The following is an 18,494-nucleotide window of genomic DNA, read 5'->3' on the forward strand; positions in this document are numbered from 1 at the left end:
TGTTTCGTCTTACAGAACCATTCATCTGGTCAAGCACCACTGTCTGCTGAAGCTGCGACAAAGGGACTTGGATCTGAACCGCTAACTCAGTTTCTCTCCCCCACAGATGCTGCACGACCTGCTGAGAGTTTCCAGCAAAACAACAGTGGGGGCAGAGCAGAACATGAATGGGTAGGTCCCACTGACCTACAGTGCCCTCCATATGTTGGGGACAAAGACACTTTTTATTTGCCCCTGTGCTCCACGGTCTTAAATGTGTAATCAGAAAATTCACATGTAATTAAAGTGCACATTCCAGGTTTTATTCAAGGTTATTTGAACACATTTTGGTTTGACCATGGAGAAATTACAGCCCTTTTTTTATATACATGGTCCCCTCATTTCAGACATCACCAGGTGCTGAGCATCTTCTCTGGTGACGCTCTGCCAGGCCTCCGCTGCAGCATCTTCAGCTCCTGCTTGTTTCGGGCTTGACTGCATATGGACATGTGTATGTTCAATAGGATTTAGATGGAGGTGACCAATTTGGAAATTCAAGAATGGTCCAGTTTTCAGCTTTGAGAAACTCCGTTGTTGCTTGGGATTGCTGCCCTGCTGAAGGATGAAGTGGGGGCTTTTTATTCTAACTTGAGCAGATAAGATGCTTCTGTGCACCTCAGAATTCATTTTGCTACTGCAATCAGCAATTACGTCGTCATCGAACAGGAGGGCACCAGATTTCTGTGGGATCTTTTAAATACTTGGCAAACTGTAACCCAGCCATCCCGTTTCTGTGGCGAACTAGAGGCTTGCATCTTGCAGAGTGGCCTCTGTATTTCTGTTCATGAAGTCTTCTGCGGATAGTTGTCATTGACATAACCGCACCCGCCTCCTGAAGAGCGTTTCTGATCTACCGGACGGGCGTTTGGGGGTTTATTATGAGGCAATTCTGTCATCAGCAATGGCGGTGGTCCTTGGAATACCAGTCCCTTAGCGATCACTGAACTCACCAGTTTGCTCTTTCTCCTTGATGACGTTCCAAACTGTTGGTTTTGTTTTTCAGCCTTATAATGACTTCTTAGATTTTCATTGGGCACAACTCTGGTCCTCATATTGAAAAGTGGCAGCTGCAGACTCCAAAAATGATCAAAAGCTTGGAAGCAAGCCCAGCTCCAATGAAGCAATTAAACACACCCGAGTTCTCACAAACACCTGTGAGGTCAAGTCTCCTAAACATTTTGGTGCCCTGAAATTTCGGGACTATGGATACAAAGGGCTGAAATTTCTACATGGTCAAACCAAAATGTGTACAAATAACCTTGAATAAAATCTGGAATTTGCATTTTAATTACATGTGGATTGTTTGATTACAAATTGAAAACTGTGGAATTCAGGGGCAAATCAAGGGAAAAGGTCTTAGTCCCAAACATCATGGAGGACACAGTAAGTCGACTGGACACAGCCAGGATCTCTGGCTCAGAGGGCATGGAAATCATGGGGAGTTCTCGCTACTGACCCATGACAACGTCGCCAGATCCAGCTCCAACTCCAACAGCGTCAACGGGTTTGCAGACGACACTACGGTCGTCGGCCTCACCACCAACAACGATGAGTCGCATGACAGAGAAGAGGGGGAAATAGCTCATGAAATCCCAATCTCAAACTGTGGGAGAGTAATAACCTGAGTCTCAACGTGGACAAGACGAAGGAGATGAATGTGGACTTCAGGAGGTCCAGGAACGACCACCCTCCACTGCACATCGACAACTCTGTGGTGGAGAGCACCGAGTTCCTGTGAGTTCATTTATCTAGTGACCTATTGTGGGCACATGTTCTCACTTGTCAGGAACCGACTGCACTTCCTGGGAAGACTGAAGCGGGCAAGGCTACTGGCCACCATCATGCCAACCTTCTGCAGGAGGTCCACCGTGAGTGTCCTGGCCGGCTGCATCACAGTGCGGGTACAGTTGGTGCAGAGAAATGGATTGGAGGTCAATCCACAGGACCATGAGAGTGGAAGAGAGGATCACTGGAGTCTCCCTCCCCCCCGCCCCCCACCATCGACGTGATCTACCAAGATCATTGTCTGAAGAGGGTGCGCAAAATCACTGAGGACCCCTTCCATCACGCACACAGCATCTTCCAGCTGCTCCCGTCAGGGAAGAGATCCGGGAGGATTAGAGCCAGCACCACCAGGCTGAGAAACAGCTTCTACCCACGGGCAGCGAGTACACTGAACGACCAAAGGAACTGCTCACACTGACCTTCTGAGACCCTCATATTCATGAAACAATATTTATTTGTATCGATGAAATACTTGTCCTGCGTATGTATCGTTTGCCTGCGTGTGAGTTATGTCTGTTTGTGTGTCTGCGTGTTTTGCACCGAGGACCTGATGACAGACATTGTTTTTGTTCGGCTGTATTTGTACTATTAGATGACAATGAACTACACCGATTGTCTACCCCACCACTACCCTGAGCAGGGAGCGGATCGAGTCACCACCAAGGCCATAGCCTGTCCACAGCCCAGATTACAGCCACCCACGCCCTCCCCCCACACCTCCCCCGGATTGACGGCCGCGCCAAGCTTGCAGGCAGCGGGCCGCGCGTTCCCCAGTGAACAATCCTGAGTCACTGCTCTGCGGGTTCACGTACCGGCAGCTGTAAACACGCTTGATCCCTTCATGGTTCACGCGGACGTGCCTTCGTAAACTGGGTGCCGAACAAAATGACCTCTCGCAGAGCCGGCAAGGGAACTTCTTCATGGCCTGTTGACAGCACAGTGTAAGATGCAGCAAACAAACCTCACTTCACACCACTCTGCCGAACTCTGCGTACCAAATCTCCATGTAGGGTCACTATCAAGTGGGGGCTTATTTCTCACTGAGAATATTTTACCTGCAGAATAATCTGTGTTGTGATTCATGATGCCTTGGATGCACAATCTCAGGCCGTGCCTGACCACGTTTCCAGTCCAGTGGAGAGGCTGGAAGGGGTAATAACCTGACCCAAGGCTGCCACTTAACTTCAACGTTGGCAGGGTCGGAGGGAACGTGACAGGAAGCTTCACTCCAGGTCTGAGAGGTCGGTGCAGAGGGGGAGCTTCACTCCGGGTCTGACCCTGGAAGTGTGTGATGGGATGGTGCGGAAGGAGCTTCACTCTGTGTCTGACCCTGGGAGTGTGTGATGGGACGGTGTGGAGGGAGCTTGATGGTGAACCTGACCCCAGGAGGGCGTGATGGGCTCCAAAAACATGTTTATCAGTGTGGGGCTGAAGGCCGTGGCCCCCCCCGAGAACGCGGCGCCCCTCCCGAGAACGCGGCGCCCCCCCTCCCGAGAACTCGGCGCCCCCCCCTCCCGAGAACTCGGCGCCCCCCCTCCCGAGAACTCGGCGCCCCCCCTCCCGAGAACTCGGCGCCCCCCCTCCCGAGAACTCGGCGCCCCCCCCTCCCGAGAACTCGGCGCCCCCCCTCCCGAGAACTCGGCGCCCCCCCCTCCCGAGAACTCGGCGCCCCCCCTCCCGAGAACTCGGCGCCCCCCCTCCCGAGAACTCGGCGCCCCCCCCTCCCGAGAACTCTGCGCCCCCCCTCCCGAGAACTCGGCGCCCCCCCTCCCGAGAACTCGGCGCCCCCCCTCCCGAGAACTCGGCGCCCCCCCTCCCGAGAACTCGGCGCCCCCCCTCCCGAGAACTCGGCGCCCCCCCCCCCCGAGAACTCGGCGCCCCCCCCTCCCGAGAACTCGGCGCCCCCCCTCCCGAGAACTCGGCGCCCCCCCTCCCGAGAACTCGGCGCCCCCCCCTCCCGAGAACTCGGCGCCCCCCCCTCCCGAGAACTCGGCGCCCCCCCCTCCCGAGAACTCGGCGCCCCCCCTCCCGAGAACTCGGCGCCCCCCCTCCCGAGAACTCTGCGCCCCCCCTCCCGAGAACTCTGCGCCCCCCCTCCCGAGAACTCTGCGCCCCCCCTCCCGAGAACTCTGCGCCCCCCCCTCCCGAGAACTCTGCGCCCCCCCCCGAGAACTCTGCGCCCCCCCTCCCGAGAACTCTGCGCCCCCCCTCCCGAGAACTCTGCGCCCCCCCTCCCGAGAACTCTGCGCCCCCCCTCCCGAGAACTCTGCGTCCCCCCTCCCGAGAACTCTGCGTCCCCCCTCCCGAGAACTCTGCGTCCCCCCTCCCGAGAACTCTGCGCCCCCCTCCCGAGAACTCTGCGCCCTCTCCCACCCTGGTTCACCTTGCCGTGGTCTTTCTTCATGTGCGTGACGTACTCCTCGCGTTCGGGGAACCACATCTGGCACTGGCCGCAGGTCCAGCCCGCGTTCTTCAGCTTCAGCCGCATCTCCTTCCTGTGCTGGAGGCTGAGCACAGCCTTGGGGCTGGAAGACGAGTCGTCGGTGAACGAGTCCGTGGACTCGGGGCTGGACTTGGGGGCTGATTTGACTGGCACATCCACCTCTCTCTGAAATGGCTCTTCGCTCTTCAAATGAGAATGGGTGCCCTGAGGAAAGGGAGGGCACGGTCACAGTCCATGGTGGTCCGATAAAGTCGCCCCCCCCCCCCCCGCAACCTGCCCATGCACTGGGCTGGTGTCCCACTCACCTTCACATGCTCCATCATTGTCCGTTTCTGGGCGAACAGCACCGGGCACTGCGGGCACTTGTAGACGCTGACCTGCTGCTTGGTCAGGTGCTGGTCGAAGTGGGTGCTCAGTAGTGGGAGGTGGGTGAAGACCGTGTCACACATGGCGCACTTGTGGATCACTCTGTGGGGCCGGGGCGAGAGAAAGGAGGAAGCTTACCGCAGAGCAACTATGCATCAGGGCGAATGCTGCTCTAACAGGCAAAGGAAGATGCCTGTAAAGGGCACAGCCACGTGCCCATAAAGGTACATGGTCACGCATCGATAATGGGCACAGCCACACAATTAACTGGCACACAGTCACACATCTGTCAAGGGTTCCATCACATGCTGGTAATGGGCATAGTCTCACCCGTAACGCAGTCAGACATCTGTCAATGGTTCCATCACACACTGGTAATGGGCATAGTCTCACCCGTAACGCAGTCACACATCTGTCGAGGGATCCATCACACGCTGGTAATGGGCAGTCTCGCCTGCCACGGATCTGTATTAATATTAATTCTAAGTTTACTGTTCAAACTATTAGCTTGGGTGGACAGGGCTCATCTACATTCTACCGAGTGGTGGTTCTTTCCAGTTGACTTCAGCACAAAGACAACATATTAGCATTTTAATCGCACCTGGTTCTTTGAGATAGAAGACATTACAGAGGAGTGGGTTTTGAAAACAAAGCTTTAAGTGTGGGCCAAGTGAAAATTCCCAAATGGATATTAAAAATGTTTTTGGAATCACCAAACTTTTCCGATGTGAAATTGGTGAAAAACGAGGAGTTATTGCTTATTGCTAAAGAGTTGAACTTACGGCGTCAACTCTTTTAAAAGTGTCAACAAAGAAAATTGACATTCAAAGAATTATGGCTATTATGTAAAAGAGGGTATTTTTGAAGAGGAAGTGTGAAAACAATCCCCTGAGAGCTGTTATAGCTGAGGAAGATGGAGGTAGAAAAATATAAAGTTGTTAAAAGGCACAAGCCAGAGATGGAAAAACTTTGAGGGAATTGAAAGATGAAGGGCATTTGAGGCGAATGAAGCAGAAAAACAACAAAGGTTTGAAAGAGAGAACAAAGGAGAGAAGAGATACAAAGGGTGGCTGAGAGAGAAACAGAAGATTGGGAAAATTCAGTTAAAGTTCCAGATGTGTTTAATCCAGAGTTTAAATTAACCCCAAGAAAAACTTTTCAAAAGGGACAAAAATCTGCTACATTTGCAGATAATGATCACAATGTGAAATTTGTGCCCAAAATACTTTTTTTAAAAGGGTAACAAAGGACCAAAATAAGGTATTGGAAAAGTAAAGATTGTCTGTTATATTAGCTCTGCAACATGTTTGCACTGCTATGGGATTAAGCATTGTTTACATTGACCATAATCTACAAGTAAGATTAAAAATAAGAATAGATGATTATTGAACTGGAGTTTAATTTTGCAAGAATATGTCAAAGCAAGGTGTTAGATTTGCAATATTATTGAAAAGAGAAGTGTTATATTTTCCCTATAATTTTAGAGTGTAATATTTACAAAATTGTAGTTTAAAAATTTTGACCTTTTTAGAAGCTCAAAATTTTTCTCTGTGGAAGGAGGTGTAACGGATCAGAATTAATATTAATCCTTAGTTTAATGTTAAAACTATTTTTTATCTAGATATGGATTCATCAGTTAGTTTGGGCTCATTTACATTCTTAGCATTTTAAAACACACCTGGTTCTTTGAGGTGGAAACAGAAGCCAGTTTGAGTCCTAAATGGCTGATGAGATTGAAGTTGGAGTCAGAAGATTTATGATAGTTTTTGAGCTACTAAAAACAAGAGGCGTTGTTTCAGAAGCACCTGTATAAAAGCACAGCCATTTTAGCTCGGAGGAGAGCAGACTTCACGGAGACATAAGTGGATTTAAATGCTTTAGCTCAGTCTCAAAAGACCTTATGAACTTCAAAGTCAAAAATGATGTCACATACCATGTGATGAGAAATTTAGCAAAAAATCTATTATGGAAATAGGAGACAAAGAGGTCAGCTTTAAGGAATCTCACCATTCCGTTGAGACGCAGAACTATTTCCTGACAGAAGGGGAAAAGCTGCCTGTGTGTTATTCCCAACAAAAGGAGAACAGAGAATGAGTAGATTTCAAAAGAGAAGCCTACTTCTGACTGTCTCTTTAAGATAAAGAGGACAGTCTCATTGTTTGGGAAACAGATTCTTCATTCAAAAGAAGAAGATTTGACCCTGGAAAGACAGGACTTGTATTCTCCTTTTCACAGGAGATATATTGGTGGCTCAAAGGATGGTCACTTCTGCTTAAAGAATCTCTCCCAAGGACAACTCATTGAAAGAAATGTAAAGATACGATGTTTAAAAGCGCTTTATAATTATTTCTTCACTAGGATTCTCCTAAATAGAATAATACCTAGTGTCGCCGAGAATATTCTCCCAGAATCACAGTGCGGCTTTCACGCAAACAGAGGAACTACTGACATGGTCTTTGCCCTCAGACAGCTCCAAGAAAAGTGCAGAGAACAAAACAAAGGACTCTATATCACCTTTGTTGACCTCACCAAAGCCTTCGACACCGTGAGCAGGAAAGGGCTTTGGCAAATACTAGAGCGCATCGGATGCCCCCCAAAGTTCCTCAACATGGTTATCCAACTGCACGAAAACCAACAAAGTCGGGTCAGATACAGCAATGAGCTCTCTGAACCCTTCTCCATTAACAATGGCGTGAAGCAAGGCTGTGTTCTCGCACCAACCCTCTTTTCAATCTTCTTCAGCATGATGCTGAACCAAGCCATGAAAGACCTCAACAATGAAGACGCTGTTTACATCCGGTACCGCACGGATGGCAGTCTCTTCAATCTGAGGCGTCTGCAAGCTCACACCAAGACACAAGAAAAACTTGTCCGTGAACTACTCTTTGCAGACGATGCTGCTTTAGTTGCCCATTCAGAGCCAGCTCTTCAGCGCTTGACGTCCTGTTTTGCGGAAACTGCCAAAATGTTTGGCCTGGAAGTCAGCCTGAAGAAAACTGAGGTCCTCCATCAGCCAGCTCCCCACCATGACTACCAGCCCCCCCACATCTCCATCGGGCACACAAAACTCAAAACGGTCAACCAGTTTACCTATCTCGGCTGCACCATTTCATCAGATGCAAGGATCGACAATGAGATAGACAACAGACTCGCCAAGGCAAATAGCGCCTTTGGAAGACTACACAAAAGAGTCTGGAAAAACAACCAACTGAAAAACCTCACAAAGATAAGCGTATACAGAGCCGTTGTCATACCCACACTCCTGTTCGGCTCCGAATCATGGGTCCTCTACCGGCACCACCTATGGCTCCTAGAACGCTTCCACCAGCGTTGTCTCCGCTCCATCCTCAACATCCATTGGAGCGCTTTCATCCCTAACGTCGAAGTACTCGAGATGGCAGAGGTCGACAGCATCGAGTCCACGCTGCTGAAGATCCAGCTGCGCTGGATGGGTCACATCTCCAGAATGGAGGACCATCGCCTTCCCAAGATCGTGTTATATGGCGAGCTCTCCACTGGCCACCGTGACAGAGGTGCACCAAAGAAAAGGTACAAGGACTGCTTAAAGAAATCTCTTGGTGCCTGCCACATTGACCACCGCCAGTGGGCTGATATCGCCTCAAACCGTGCATCTTGGCGCCTCACAGTTCGGCGGACAGCAACCTCCTTTGAAGAAGACCGCAGAGCACACCTCACTGACAAAAGGCAAAGGAGGAAAAACCCAACACCCAACCCCAACCAACCAATTTTCCCCTGCGACCGTGTCTGCCTGTCCCACATCGGACTTGCAGCCACAAACGAGCCTGCAGCTGACGTGGACATTTACCCCCTCCATAAATCTTCGTCCGCGAAGCCAAGCCAAAGAAGAAGATAATTATTTCTGAAGTGAAGATTTTAAAATTGACTTTTCAGAGAGGGACTTTATTACAGACACACACTTACATTTGCGTATGGTGGGGTTAAATTTAGAGTTAAGTTTATACATAAGTAAGAAATCTTATTAGTAGTTTAATGAAAACTATTATTTTGAATTAACCATTGTCTGGTGAATTTTCCATTGTTGTTTCTGTGTTAGTGCTAACAAAGTCCCTTAAGTTCCAAAAGGGTTGTTAATTTGTAACACACCCACATGCCACTAATGGGTACACACATCCGTAACAGGCACATGGTCACACACCTTAAATGGCACAGTTGCACATGCAACAGGCATACTGTCACGCACCTGCCAATAACAGGCGCACGGTTTACATGGCCCACACACCACTCCTTCAACTCTGCATTCCCTTCCGTCCCCGGTCTCCCATGAAGCAGGATCAGCGGAGAGTGAGCGTGATGCTCAGGTTAACTGTATGCTGCTCTAATTATCCTCGGGGGATAGGCTCCCTCGGGGGCCCAGAGATTAGTTTTTCTTGCATCTGTACCTAGACACCGTCCACCAGAAAACGAGGCTTGACCGCAAAACTGCCTAGGCCCATTTCCCCCGGACTCTCTCCTCATTTCCACTGTCTACTTCCCAAGGGTGACTGATGCACAATGTACACATGTAAAACAAATGTAAACAAACTCACTGTCCCATACAGAGAAGAAAATAAACAAACAGTGAAGTGCAGACTGGAGCCCCTGATTGAGTTTGTTGTTGAGGAGTCTGATGGTGGTGGGGGGGGGGGGGGGGGGTGGCAGCGTTTCCTGAACCTGGTGGGTGCGAGTCTTGTGGCCCCGATACCTCTTTCTTAATGGCAGCAGCGAGAACAGAGCGTGTACTGGGTGGTGTGGATCCTTGATGATTGCTGCTGCTCTCTGACAGCAGTGTCCCCCGTTCTCAACAGTGGGGAGGGTTTTGCCTGTGATGTCCTGGGCTGTGTCTACCACCTTTTGTACTCTACACTCAGGGGCATTGGCGTGCTCATACCACACCGTGGTGCAGCCGGTCAGCACTCTATCCATCACACCTCTGTAGAAATTTGCCATGGTTTCCACATCACTAGCATACGGATTCTGTGTGGAAGGTGCCACGCCAGTGCCCAAAGACGAAATGGTGTCACAGGTGACTGGGAGAGTCCAAGTGGCTTCTGAAGGGAAGAGTGAAGCCGAACTGGCAGTTTCTTTATTCTCAAGTTGACAGGGACAGTCGGAGAGTTTGTATTTCCAAACCTGTACGTGATAACGTAAGAGTTTCAATGCAAATTCCAAGGAGAATTCAGGAGAAACCTCACCTTGAGTGGAGGAAAATACGGAGCAAAGTCTCTTGGAGAGTGGCTGAGATGAATAGCAGGAATTATTTGGAGGGAGGAGGTTCACAGAGGGGAGATAAAAGGAGAGTGGTCTATCTCACAATTTTCTCCTGCCTGCTCCTTGGTGAGCACTGAGCCTGTCCAGTCTGAGACAGCATTGCTTTGGGCCCCTCTCACTGACTCAGACATTGGTTGGCCAAAATATTATTTCAATAAAATCCCCATTATCTGGAATTCAATCAACAGAAACTCAAACTGACCATTTAAAAAAAGAGGAAATAAATAAATAAATAAGAATGGGCGATGGACCCCGCTGGAGAGCGCTGAGACATGCCTAGATTTGCCCCGCTGCATCAGCAGTGCCCCTCAGTGACATGCATTCTCACCAACGTCACCACTTGCATGGAGGTAAGTCGGACTGTCACCATGGGGAGGATGCCCAGAGGGCCTGATGGGTACGCTTGCGTGGAGGTGAGTCAGACTGTCACCGCGAGGAAAGTGCCCCAAGGGCCTGATGGGGACACTTGCATGGAGGTGAGCTGGGTTTGTCAGGGCGAGGAAGGTGCGCCGAGAGCCTGACTGGGACACCTGGATGAAGAGCCAGTCAATGGCATTCGCCACTGGGGCGACTCTCCCAAAGTGGCTCCCTATTTCTATATAGTAAAAGTCTTTATTAGTATTAGGTACATTAGTAGAGCTTTAACTGTAAACTTGGAAGGGGGGGGGGGTTAATTATGATGGCGGCACGGTTATCGTAGCAGCTTGGGAACTGCTCTTACAAACAGCAGTGACCGGGGTTCAAATTTAAATTTTGTAAGTCACGGGAAATACAAGTACTTGATTAAAGTGAACTTCACTTAAAGACTACAATACTGATTTTTTTCCTCAAATTACTTTACATTTTGCACTTTTTTTGTCTTTTAAGTGGTGTATTAGTTAGGAACTGGAAGAGTGTGTCTCAGTCAACCGGAAAATTCGCATATCCAACATATCCCCATATATAATAAAATCGGATTCTGTTGTAACAGCCCTGGAGTCGTACCTTAATACTTCGCTAAAGTATGGACAAATTGGTGATGTGAAATATCTTAAAAACAGATTATGGTAAAACCCTGAAATTTGGAAGTCAAGCAACAGGCAAAAAAATTGAGGAAAATAAATATTAAAAAATTAAAATAATTTAGAATAAAGTAACAGGTTAAAACATACATGAGCTTAAAATTGTAAGTGTAAATGTTCTCTGAAGGTGGGAGCAAATACTCAGCCAGCAGAGGGCCCTGGTCAGGCTTTGCTCGTAGCAATAAAGTTGAATGAAACAGCAATGGCGTCGCCCAGGATGAAGAGCTGGTTGATGCCGCTCGCTGTTTGGGCGACTCTCTTAAAGTGCCTCCTTATCCTTGCTTTGTAAGAGTCTCCCCGGTCAGAGAACTTATCTGTAAATCTGGGGGTGGGGGTTAATTATCTATAATGGTATTGTTCATTTAATTGGATGGCTCCGTGGAGGGGGAGGAACCTGCAGATACAATGACGGTTAAATGTTTTCAAAGAATGTGACTGAAAATAAAGTACAATGCTTTAAGGTTTATATATTTATGTGAGTGAAGTTTGATCAGTGTAAGTACAGTATTTTTGTCTTTTAAAGGTTATTCTTAATGCAGGTGTATTAGTTAGGCATTGGATGAGTAAATCACAAACAAAATGCACTTATTCTGCATCTACCAATCCCCATAGGTGCCAGATAATGGGTTTTACTGTATTTTGCTCCTCTGCTTTCCTGAGGTGTTGATGGTTCTACCATGAGCTTAGCTCTTGATGCACTCAGGAAATTCACACCCGATCCATCTTGACATCATCTGGTCCCCTCCACACCCACCCCTGCATCTGAGGACAAGAACCCCAGCGAATTTATCTCTCTCTCTCTCTCTCCTGCCAAAACTGCCCTCCTTAGCTTAGAACATTACACCACAGTACCTTTGGCCAACAATGCTGTACCATTAAAAAAACCCAAACCCTCCCTACCTCATAACCCTCTATTTTTCTTTCCTTGATGTTCCTGCCTATCCATTGATCAGAGGTGGAGAGGGGGAGCAAATTTAAGTTTTTGAGAATCACTATCTCAGAGGGTCTTTCCTGGATCCAACACGTAAATGGCGCCATGAAGAAAGCACGTCAACATCTCTACTTCCTTTAATTTGCAGAGGTTAGCCTTGAAATCGGAAACTCTGGCAAATTTCTACAGGGGTGTGGTGGAAAGTGTGCACACCGACTGCATCACAGTGAAGCATTAATCCCTGCCAAAGGTAGCGGACACAGACCGGAACATCACAGAAACCCCCCCCCCCACCCCCATCGAGAACATCTATGGGGAACACGGCGGTCGGAGAGCAGCAGCAATCATCATGGATCTGCACCACCCAGCACACGCTCTGTTCTCGCTGCTGCCATCAGGAAAGAGGTCTCGGGGCCACAAGATTCGCACCCACCAGGTTCAGGAACAGCTGCTCCCCCTCCACCATCAGACTCCTCAACAACAAACTCAATCAGGGACTTGTTTAAAAACCCTCGTGCACTTTACTGATTTTTTTTTCCCTTGATATTGCGCGGTTTGCTTACATTTAAAAAAAAATTGTTTAAATGTATACATTTTTGCACCACCAATAAGTGGCAATCCTCCCTGGCCTGCAGGAAAAAGAATCTCAGGATTGTATACGAATCCATGTATGTACTCCTATAGCTCAGTGGTTAGAGCACTGGCCTTGTAACCTCATTTCTGTGACAGATGTTTGACAAAGTGGTGAATCTCTGACTTCCTTACGGTAGACAAAGTTAAAGAATTTCACTTGCATTCTAAACGTAGTATTACATGACAATAATGGAACCTTTACCTTCGATTATAAATCTGAATAAATCTAAATGTTCACCACCACCCCTGGTAATACATTCCAGGCACCCACAACTCTGTGTCCAACCTACCTGTGATGTCTCCTCTAAATGTTCCTCCCTTGCTGAGCTCCCTCGCCCTCACCATTCCCCCTTCCTTTAGGACCGAGCCGTACCCCGCTGTGACTTACTTGGCCTGCTGGTTGCTGACACCGGGGTGCTGGGTGTAGATGTGCGAGTGGGCACTCGGGGCAGACTTGAAAGCCATCGGGCATATCGGGCACTTGTGGAAAGCCTCACAGTGCATGTCCTGGATGTGGGACTTGATAGAGGTGATCAATCCGTACACCACTCCACACTGGGGGCACCTTTAAGGGAAGGGGAGAAACACAGGTCTGCGTGCATTTTTAACCCTCACCCAGGATGTTACACTGGACACACTTCAAAAACACAGGGCTCGAACTGGCAGTTCAGGCTGTGTGTGCGAGCGCGCTGGGCGAGTGCAAGAGCAGGTTTGAGGGGCAAGCGCGGGCATGCGCGCAAGTGCGCTGGGGCGAGCGTGCGGGAAAGAATGTGTGCGAGTGTGCTGGAATGAGTGTGTGAGAGTGCGCTGGGGTGAGTGTGAGAGAATGTGTGTGTTGAGGTGAGTGTGTGGGTGCACTGGTGTGATGGTCTGTTTGTGTGTGCGCTTGCCTGGGTTGTCTCAGTGCACATCACAGGACCGTCCAGGCCATTGCAACATTCCTGAGGGGTATAATACAAGGGACAGGACAGATTTTCCTGGATGTGCAGAGTATGCCCCCTCAATCAGCAGTTATCAAAGTTAGCGGACACAGACAAGGGAGAGGGATAAGAGGACCGAGAGTACCCGGCAAGTCAGTCAGCTTCTGTGGAGAGAGAAAATCAGTGTCTCAGATTCAAAGAACGCCTGCTGGAAACATTCTGCAAATCAGTCAGCATTTGTAGAGCGAGAACGAAAATCAATATTTCAGCTAGGTGATCTTTCAGGAATGCTCCCCAAAGGTGCTCAAGAGCAGAACATCAGAGGAACAGGTTGACATATTCAGTTAAATTTCTTCTGGCTACACAATGACCTTGCACTCAAGGTTAGCAAAACTAAGGAACTGATTGTGGACTGCACAGAGGCAAAACCGGGAGAACACGAACCAATCCTCATCAAGGGGTCAGCAGTGGAAAGAATTTCAGATTCCTGGGTGTCAGCATCTCTGAATATCTGTCCTGGGGCCTCAGTGTCGAGGCAATCACGAGGAAGGCCTGCCAGCGGCTACACTTCATGTGGAGACTGAAGAGTTTATAAATTTCTACTGGTGGGCCGCGGAAAGCATTCTGTCTGGTTGCATCACTGTCTGGTATGAAGGGGCCAATGCACAGGACAGGAAAAGGCCACTCAGCCAGTGTCATCACAGGCACCAGTCTTCACCCCATCGAGGACATCTACAAGAAGCAGCGTCTCAAAAAAGCAGCCTTTATTCTCAGGGCCCCCACCCCCCAGGCCGTGCCCTCTTCTCACTGCTACCATCAGGAAGAAGGTACAGGAGCCAGAAGACGAGCACCCAATGGTACAAGAACAGCTTCTTCACCTCCGCCATCATGTTTCTGAATGGACAATGAACCAGACGCTGCCTCACCTCTTCTCGTTTTGTGAACTAATTATTTATTTTTAAATTGTGAATTGATGAAATATAATTTATAGTTACTTTTGCACCTACATGGCACAATACTGCTGTTACAAAACAACAAATTTTCATGACACAAGTTCATGACATAAATCTAATTCTGACGTGCTCCGTACCCCTCCATTCACTGCACATTTATGTGGCCACGACTCTTGGCAGCCTGGTCCAGGCACTAGAACCAGAATTTATTGTCATGAACATGTCATGAAATTTAATGTTTAGAGGCAGCGTCACAGGGCAAACATTTAGATAAACCAACTTCCAAAATAAATAAAAATAGTGCAAGAAAAAGAAAAAGACAAAGTGAGGCAGTGTCTGGGGTTCATTGATCATTCAGGAATCTGACAGTGGGGGGGAAGAAGCAGCTGGGTGCTCATCCTCAGGCTACTGTACCTCTTACTGATGGTAGCAGAATGAAAAGGGCATGGCCTGGGTGGTGGTGGTCCTTGAGGAGAGAAGCTGCTCTCTTAAAACAACGCCTCTTGTAGATGTCATCGATGGAGTGAAGTCTGGTGCCTGTGATGTCGCAGGCCGAGTTAACTACGCTCTGGAGATTTTTCTTGTTCTGAGTGTTGGTACCTCTGTACCAGGCAGTGATGCAACTAGCCAGAATGCTCTCCACGGTAAACCTGTAGAAGTTTCCGAGAGTCTTCAGTGACCCACCGAATCTCCTCGAACTCATCACTAGGTACAGCTGCTGGCGAGCCTTCTTCATGATTGCATTGACAAGGACAGATCCTTGGAAATATTGACACCCAGGAATTTGAAGATCTTGATCCTCTCCAATGCTTCTCCTGAAGTTCACAATCATCTCCTTAGTTTTGTTAACGCTGAGTGCAAGGTTGTTGTTGTGACACCACTACCAGCTGATCTATCTCCCTCCTGTTCGCTTCCTCATTGCTGTTTGTTTCTGGAGATTGAATTAGAATTTTGCCCAACCACACCTAAAATTTATGGGTGTGGAGCAAGTAGAGTAGTGGACTAAGCACACATCTTTGAGTTGGTCGGTGTTGGTGTTTGTGTAAAAAAAGAAATGTTAAACTTACCATCTCACCTTAAATACACGTCCTCTTGAATTTGATATTTTTATCCTGGGAAAAGGATTTTGACTGCCAACCTTATCTGTGCTTATCAGAACTTTATCACCTTCAATGAAGTCTTCCCCAAGTATCCAGTGCTCCAGAATAAACAACTCAAATTTGTCCTGTTAACCCATGCCCTCAAATCCAGGCAAGATCCAGTGAAATCTCTTCTGCTCCCTTTCTAAAGTCTTCACATCCTTCCACAAGACATAGGAGAAAAATAGGCTATTCAGCCCATCTAGTCTGTCCCGCCATTCAATCATGAGCTGATCCATTTCCCACAGCCTTCTCCCCATAAACCTCTGATGCCCTGGCTAATCAAGAATCTATCAATCTCTGCTTTTAATACATTCAATGACTTTACCTCCACAACCACCTGTGGCAATAAATTCCACAGATTCACCACCCTCAGGCAGAAGAAATTCCTGAGCATTTCTGTTCTAAGTGGACGCCCTTCAAGCCTGAAGTTGTTCCCTCTTGTCCTAGATTCTCCCACCACGGGAAGCAATCTTTCTCCATCTATCTGTCCATGCTATTCAACATTCGAAATATTTCAATGAGATCCTCTTCATTCTCCTAAATTTCAACGAGTACAGGCCAAACGTTGTCAGTACTCTTCATAAGATAACCCTTTCATTCCTGGAATCATCCTAATGAATGTCTTTTGAACCCTCCTCAATGTCAGCACATCCTTTCTTCAATGAGGAGCCAAAAACTGCTCCCAATTCTCCAAGGTCGGTCTCACCAATGCCTTATAAAGCCTCAACATCACATCCCTGCTCTTGTCCTCTCTTCCTCTTGAAGTGAACGCCGGTGTTGCATTTGCGTTCGTCACCACCACCGCAACATGCAAGTTTACTTCTCATCATGCAAGTTCACAGTCACCTACTTGTATCCGACCTTGCGAGTGAAATGGAAGCAGACGTCTTTCACGTGTCCCTGAATGTGTGCTGCCCGGCACACCCCTCCGCACTCTGGGCAGATGTACGGTGACTTGTTCTTGTGAAGCCGGTAGTGGGCAAAGTAGCTGCACTTGTTTGGCAGCGACATCTGGCAGAGCTGACACACCTGCACGGGGATGGAGAGCGACCTGATATTAGCAGAGGTTGAATCCTCCCTGCAGTCACAGACCAGGAATCGGCCCATCCGATGGAGCGATCATGAGGGATACCATGTGCGCTGAAGACAGGAGAAATTGTCCAAATCACAGCAGAGATATAGGCTGAGGTGCGAGGGGTTGGAAGAGAGGGACTGGTGAGACATAGTGAGAGAAATGATCATACATCAGACTGCACCACAGTGCACTGAGGGAAAAGGGTAACCCCAGAGGAGTGTAACATCAGATGAGGGCAGTGAATACGATATCTACTCATTTAATAATAGTTCCCATGTGAACTCCCCCTCCCCTATAAATTGCCCTATTTTTGGCCCTGACTTGGCTGCTCAACCGAGCTGCCAATGAGACTTACTTGACCATGGACCCTCGACCCGGCCGCCCGCCCATCCAAGCTCCCGACTCCCCAATCGTGGATCCTGGCCCTGGCTGCCTGCCCATCTGAGCTCCTGATGCCCCAAAATGCACATCCTCGCACTGGCTGCGCACCCACTGGACATTCCAATGCATTGACCGTGAACTGGCGCCTTGGCCGCCTGTCTGATGCCCTAACTGCGGATTCTCGCCTCAGCTGTTGCCCAGCCGAGCTCCCGATGCTCCAACCATGGATTCTTGCCCCGGCCGCCTACCCATCCAAGCTCCCAATGCTCTGACTGCCGATTCTTGCCCCACCCACCAGCCCATTGGAGCTCCCGACACCCCAATCGTAGGATCCTTGCCCTGGCTGCATGCCCATCTGAGCTCCTGATGCCCCAAAATGCACATCCTCGCACTGGCTGCCCACTCACTGGACATTCCAATGCGTTGACCGTGAACTGGCGCCTTGGCCGCCTGTCTGATGCCCTAACTGCGGATTCTCGCCTCAGCTGTTGCCCAGCCGTGCTCCCGATGCTCCAACCATGGATTCTTGCCCCGGCCACCTACCATCCAAGCTCCCAATGCTCTGACTGCCGATTCTTGCCTCACCCACCAGCCCACTGGAGCTCCCAACACCCCAATCGTAGGATCCTTGCCCTGGCTGCCTGCCCATCTGAGCTCCTGATGCCCCAAAATGCACATCCTCGCACTGGCTGCCCACCCACTGGACATTCCAATGCATTGACCGTGAACTGGCGCCTTGGCCGCCTGTCTGATGCCCTAACTGCGGATTCTCGCCTCAGCTGTTGCCCAGCCGTGCTCCCGATGCTCCAACCATGGATTCTTGCCCCGGCCACCTACCATCCAAGCTCCCAATGCTCTGACTGCCGATTCTTGCCTCACCCACCAGCCCACTGGAGCTCCCAACACCCCAATCGTAGGATCCTTGCCCTGGCTGCCTGCCCATCTGAGCTCCTGATGCCCCAAAATGCACATCCTCGCACTGGCTGCCCACCCACTGGACATTCCAATGCATTGACCGTGAACTGGCGCCTTGGCCGCCTGTCTGATGCCCTAACTGCGGATTCTCGCCTCAGCTGTTGCCCAGCCGAGCTCTCGATGCTCCAACCATGGATTCTTGCCCCGGCCACCTACCCATCCAAGCTCACAATGCTCTGACTGCCGATTCTTGCCCCACCCACCAGCCCATTGGAGCTCCCGACACCCCAATTGTAGGATCCTTGCCCTGGCTGTCTGCCCATCAAGCTCCTGATGCCCCAACAGCAAATCCACACCACGGCCACCCGTCCACCTGGGCTCCCGATGCCTCAAATGTAGATTCACCACCCATTTGCAGCCATCTGAGCTCCCAACACCTTGAATAACTTAGGTACTTACTGCAGTCAAAATAATGGCCTGTGTATTAAAAAAAAATAACACCCCACCCCCCAAATTTGACCCAGAAAAAAAGTCCCCAAAATACAACTATTTCAAGAAAAT

General features: G+C 49.2%; 1 protein-coding gene across 2 annotated transcripts in view; it reads right to left on the reverse strand.

The window, feature by feature from the left end:
• LOC138764496 (zinc finger protein 687-like) overlaps window positions 1-18,494 on the reverse strand; it is a 46,485-nt gene that overhangs the window by 2,644 nt on the left and 25,347 nt on the right. For both annotated transcript variants that reach the window (XM_069940530.1, XM_069940529.1), the window contains 5 exons: window positions 16,413-16,591; window positions 12,936-13,112; window positions 4,573-4,735; window positions 4,208-4,471; window positions 2,637-2,749 (listed from right to left, as the gene is read on the reverse strand). In XM_069940530.1, coding sequence (XP_069796631.1) covers window positions 2,637-2,749; window positions 4,208-4,471; window positions 4,573-4,735; window positions 12,936-13,112; window positions 16,413-16,591 — 896 coding nt within the window. The remainder of the gene's footprint in view (window positions 1-2,636; window positions 2,750-4,207; window positions 4,472-4,572; window positions 4,736-12,935; window positions 13,113-16,412; window positions 16,592-18,494) is intronic.

This window comes from Narcine bancroftii, chromosome 5 (genome assembly GCF_036971445.1).
Source record: "Narcine bancroftii isolate sNarBan1 chromosome 5, sNarBan1.hap1, whole genome shotgun sequence".
Lineage (NCBI taxonomy): Eukaryota > Metazoa > Chordata > Chondrichthyes > Torpediniformes > Narcinidae > Narcine > Narcine bancroftii.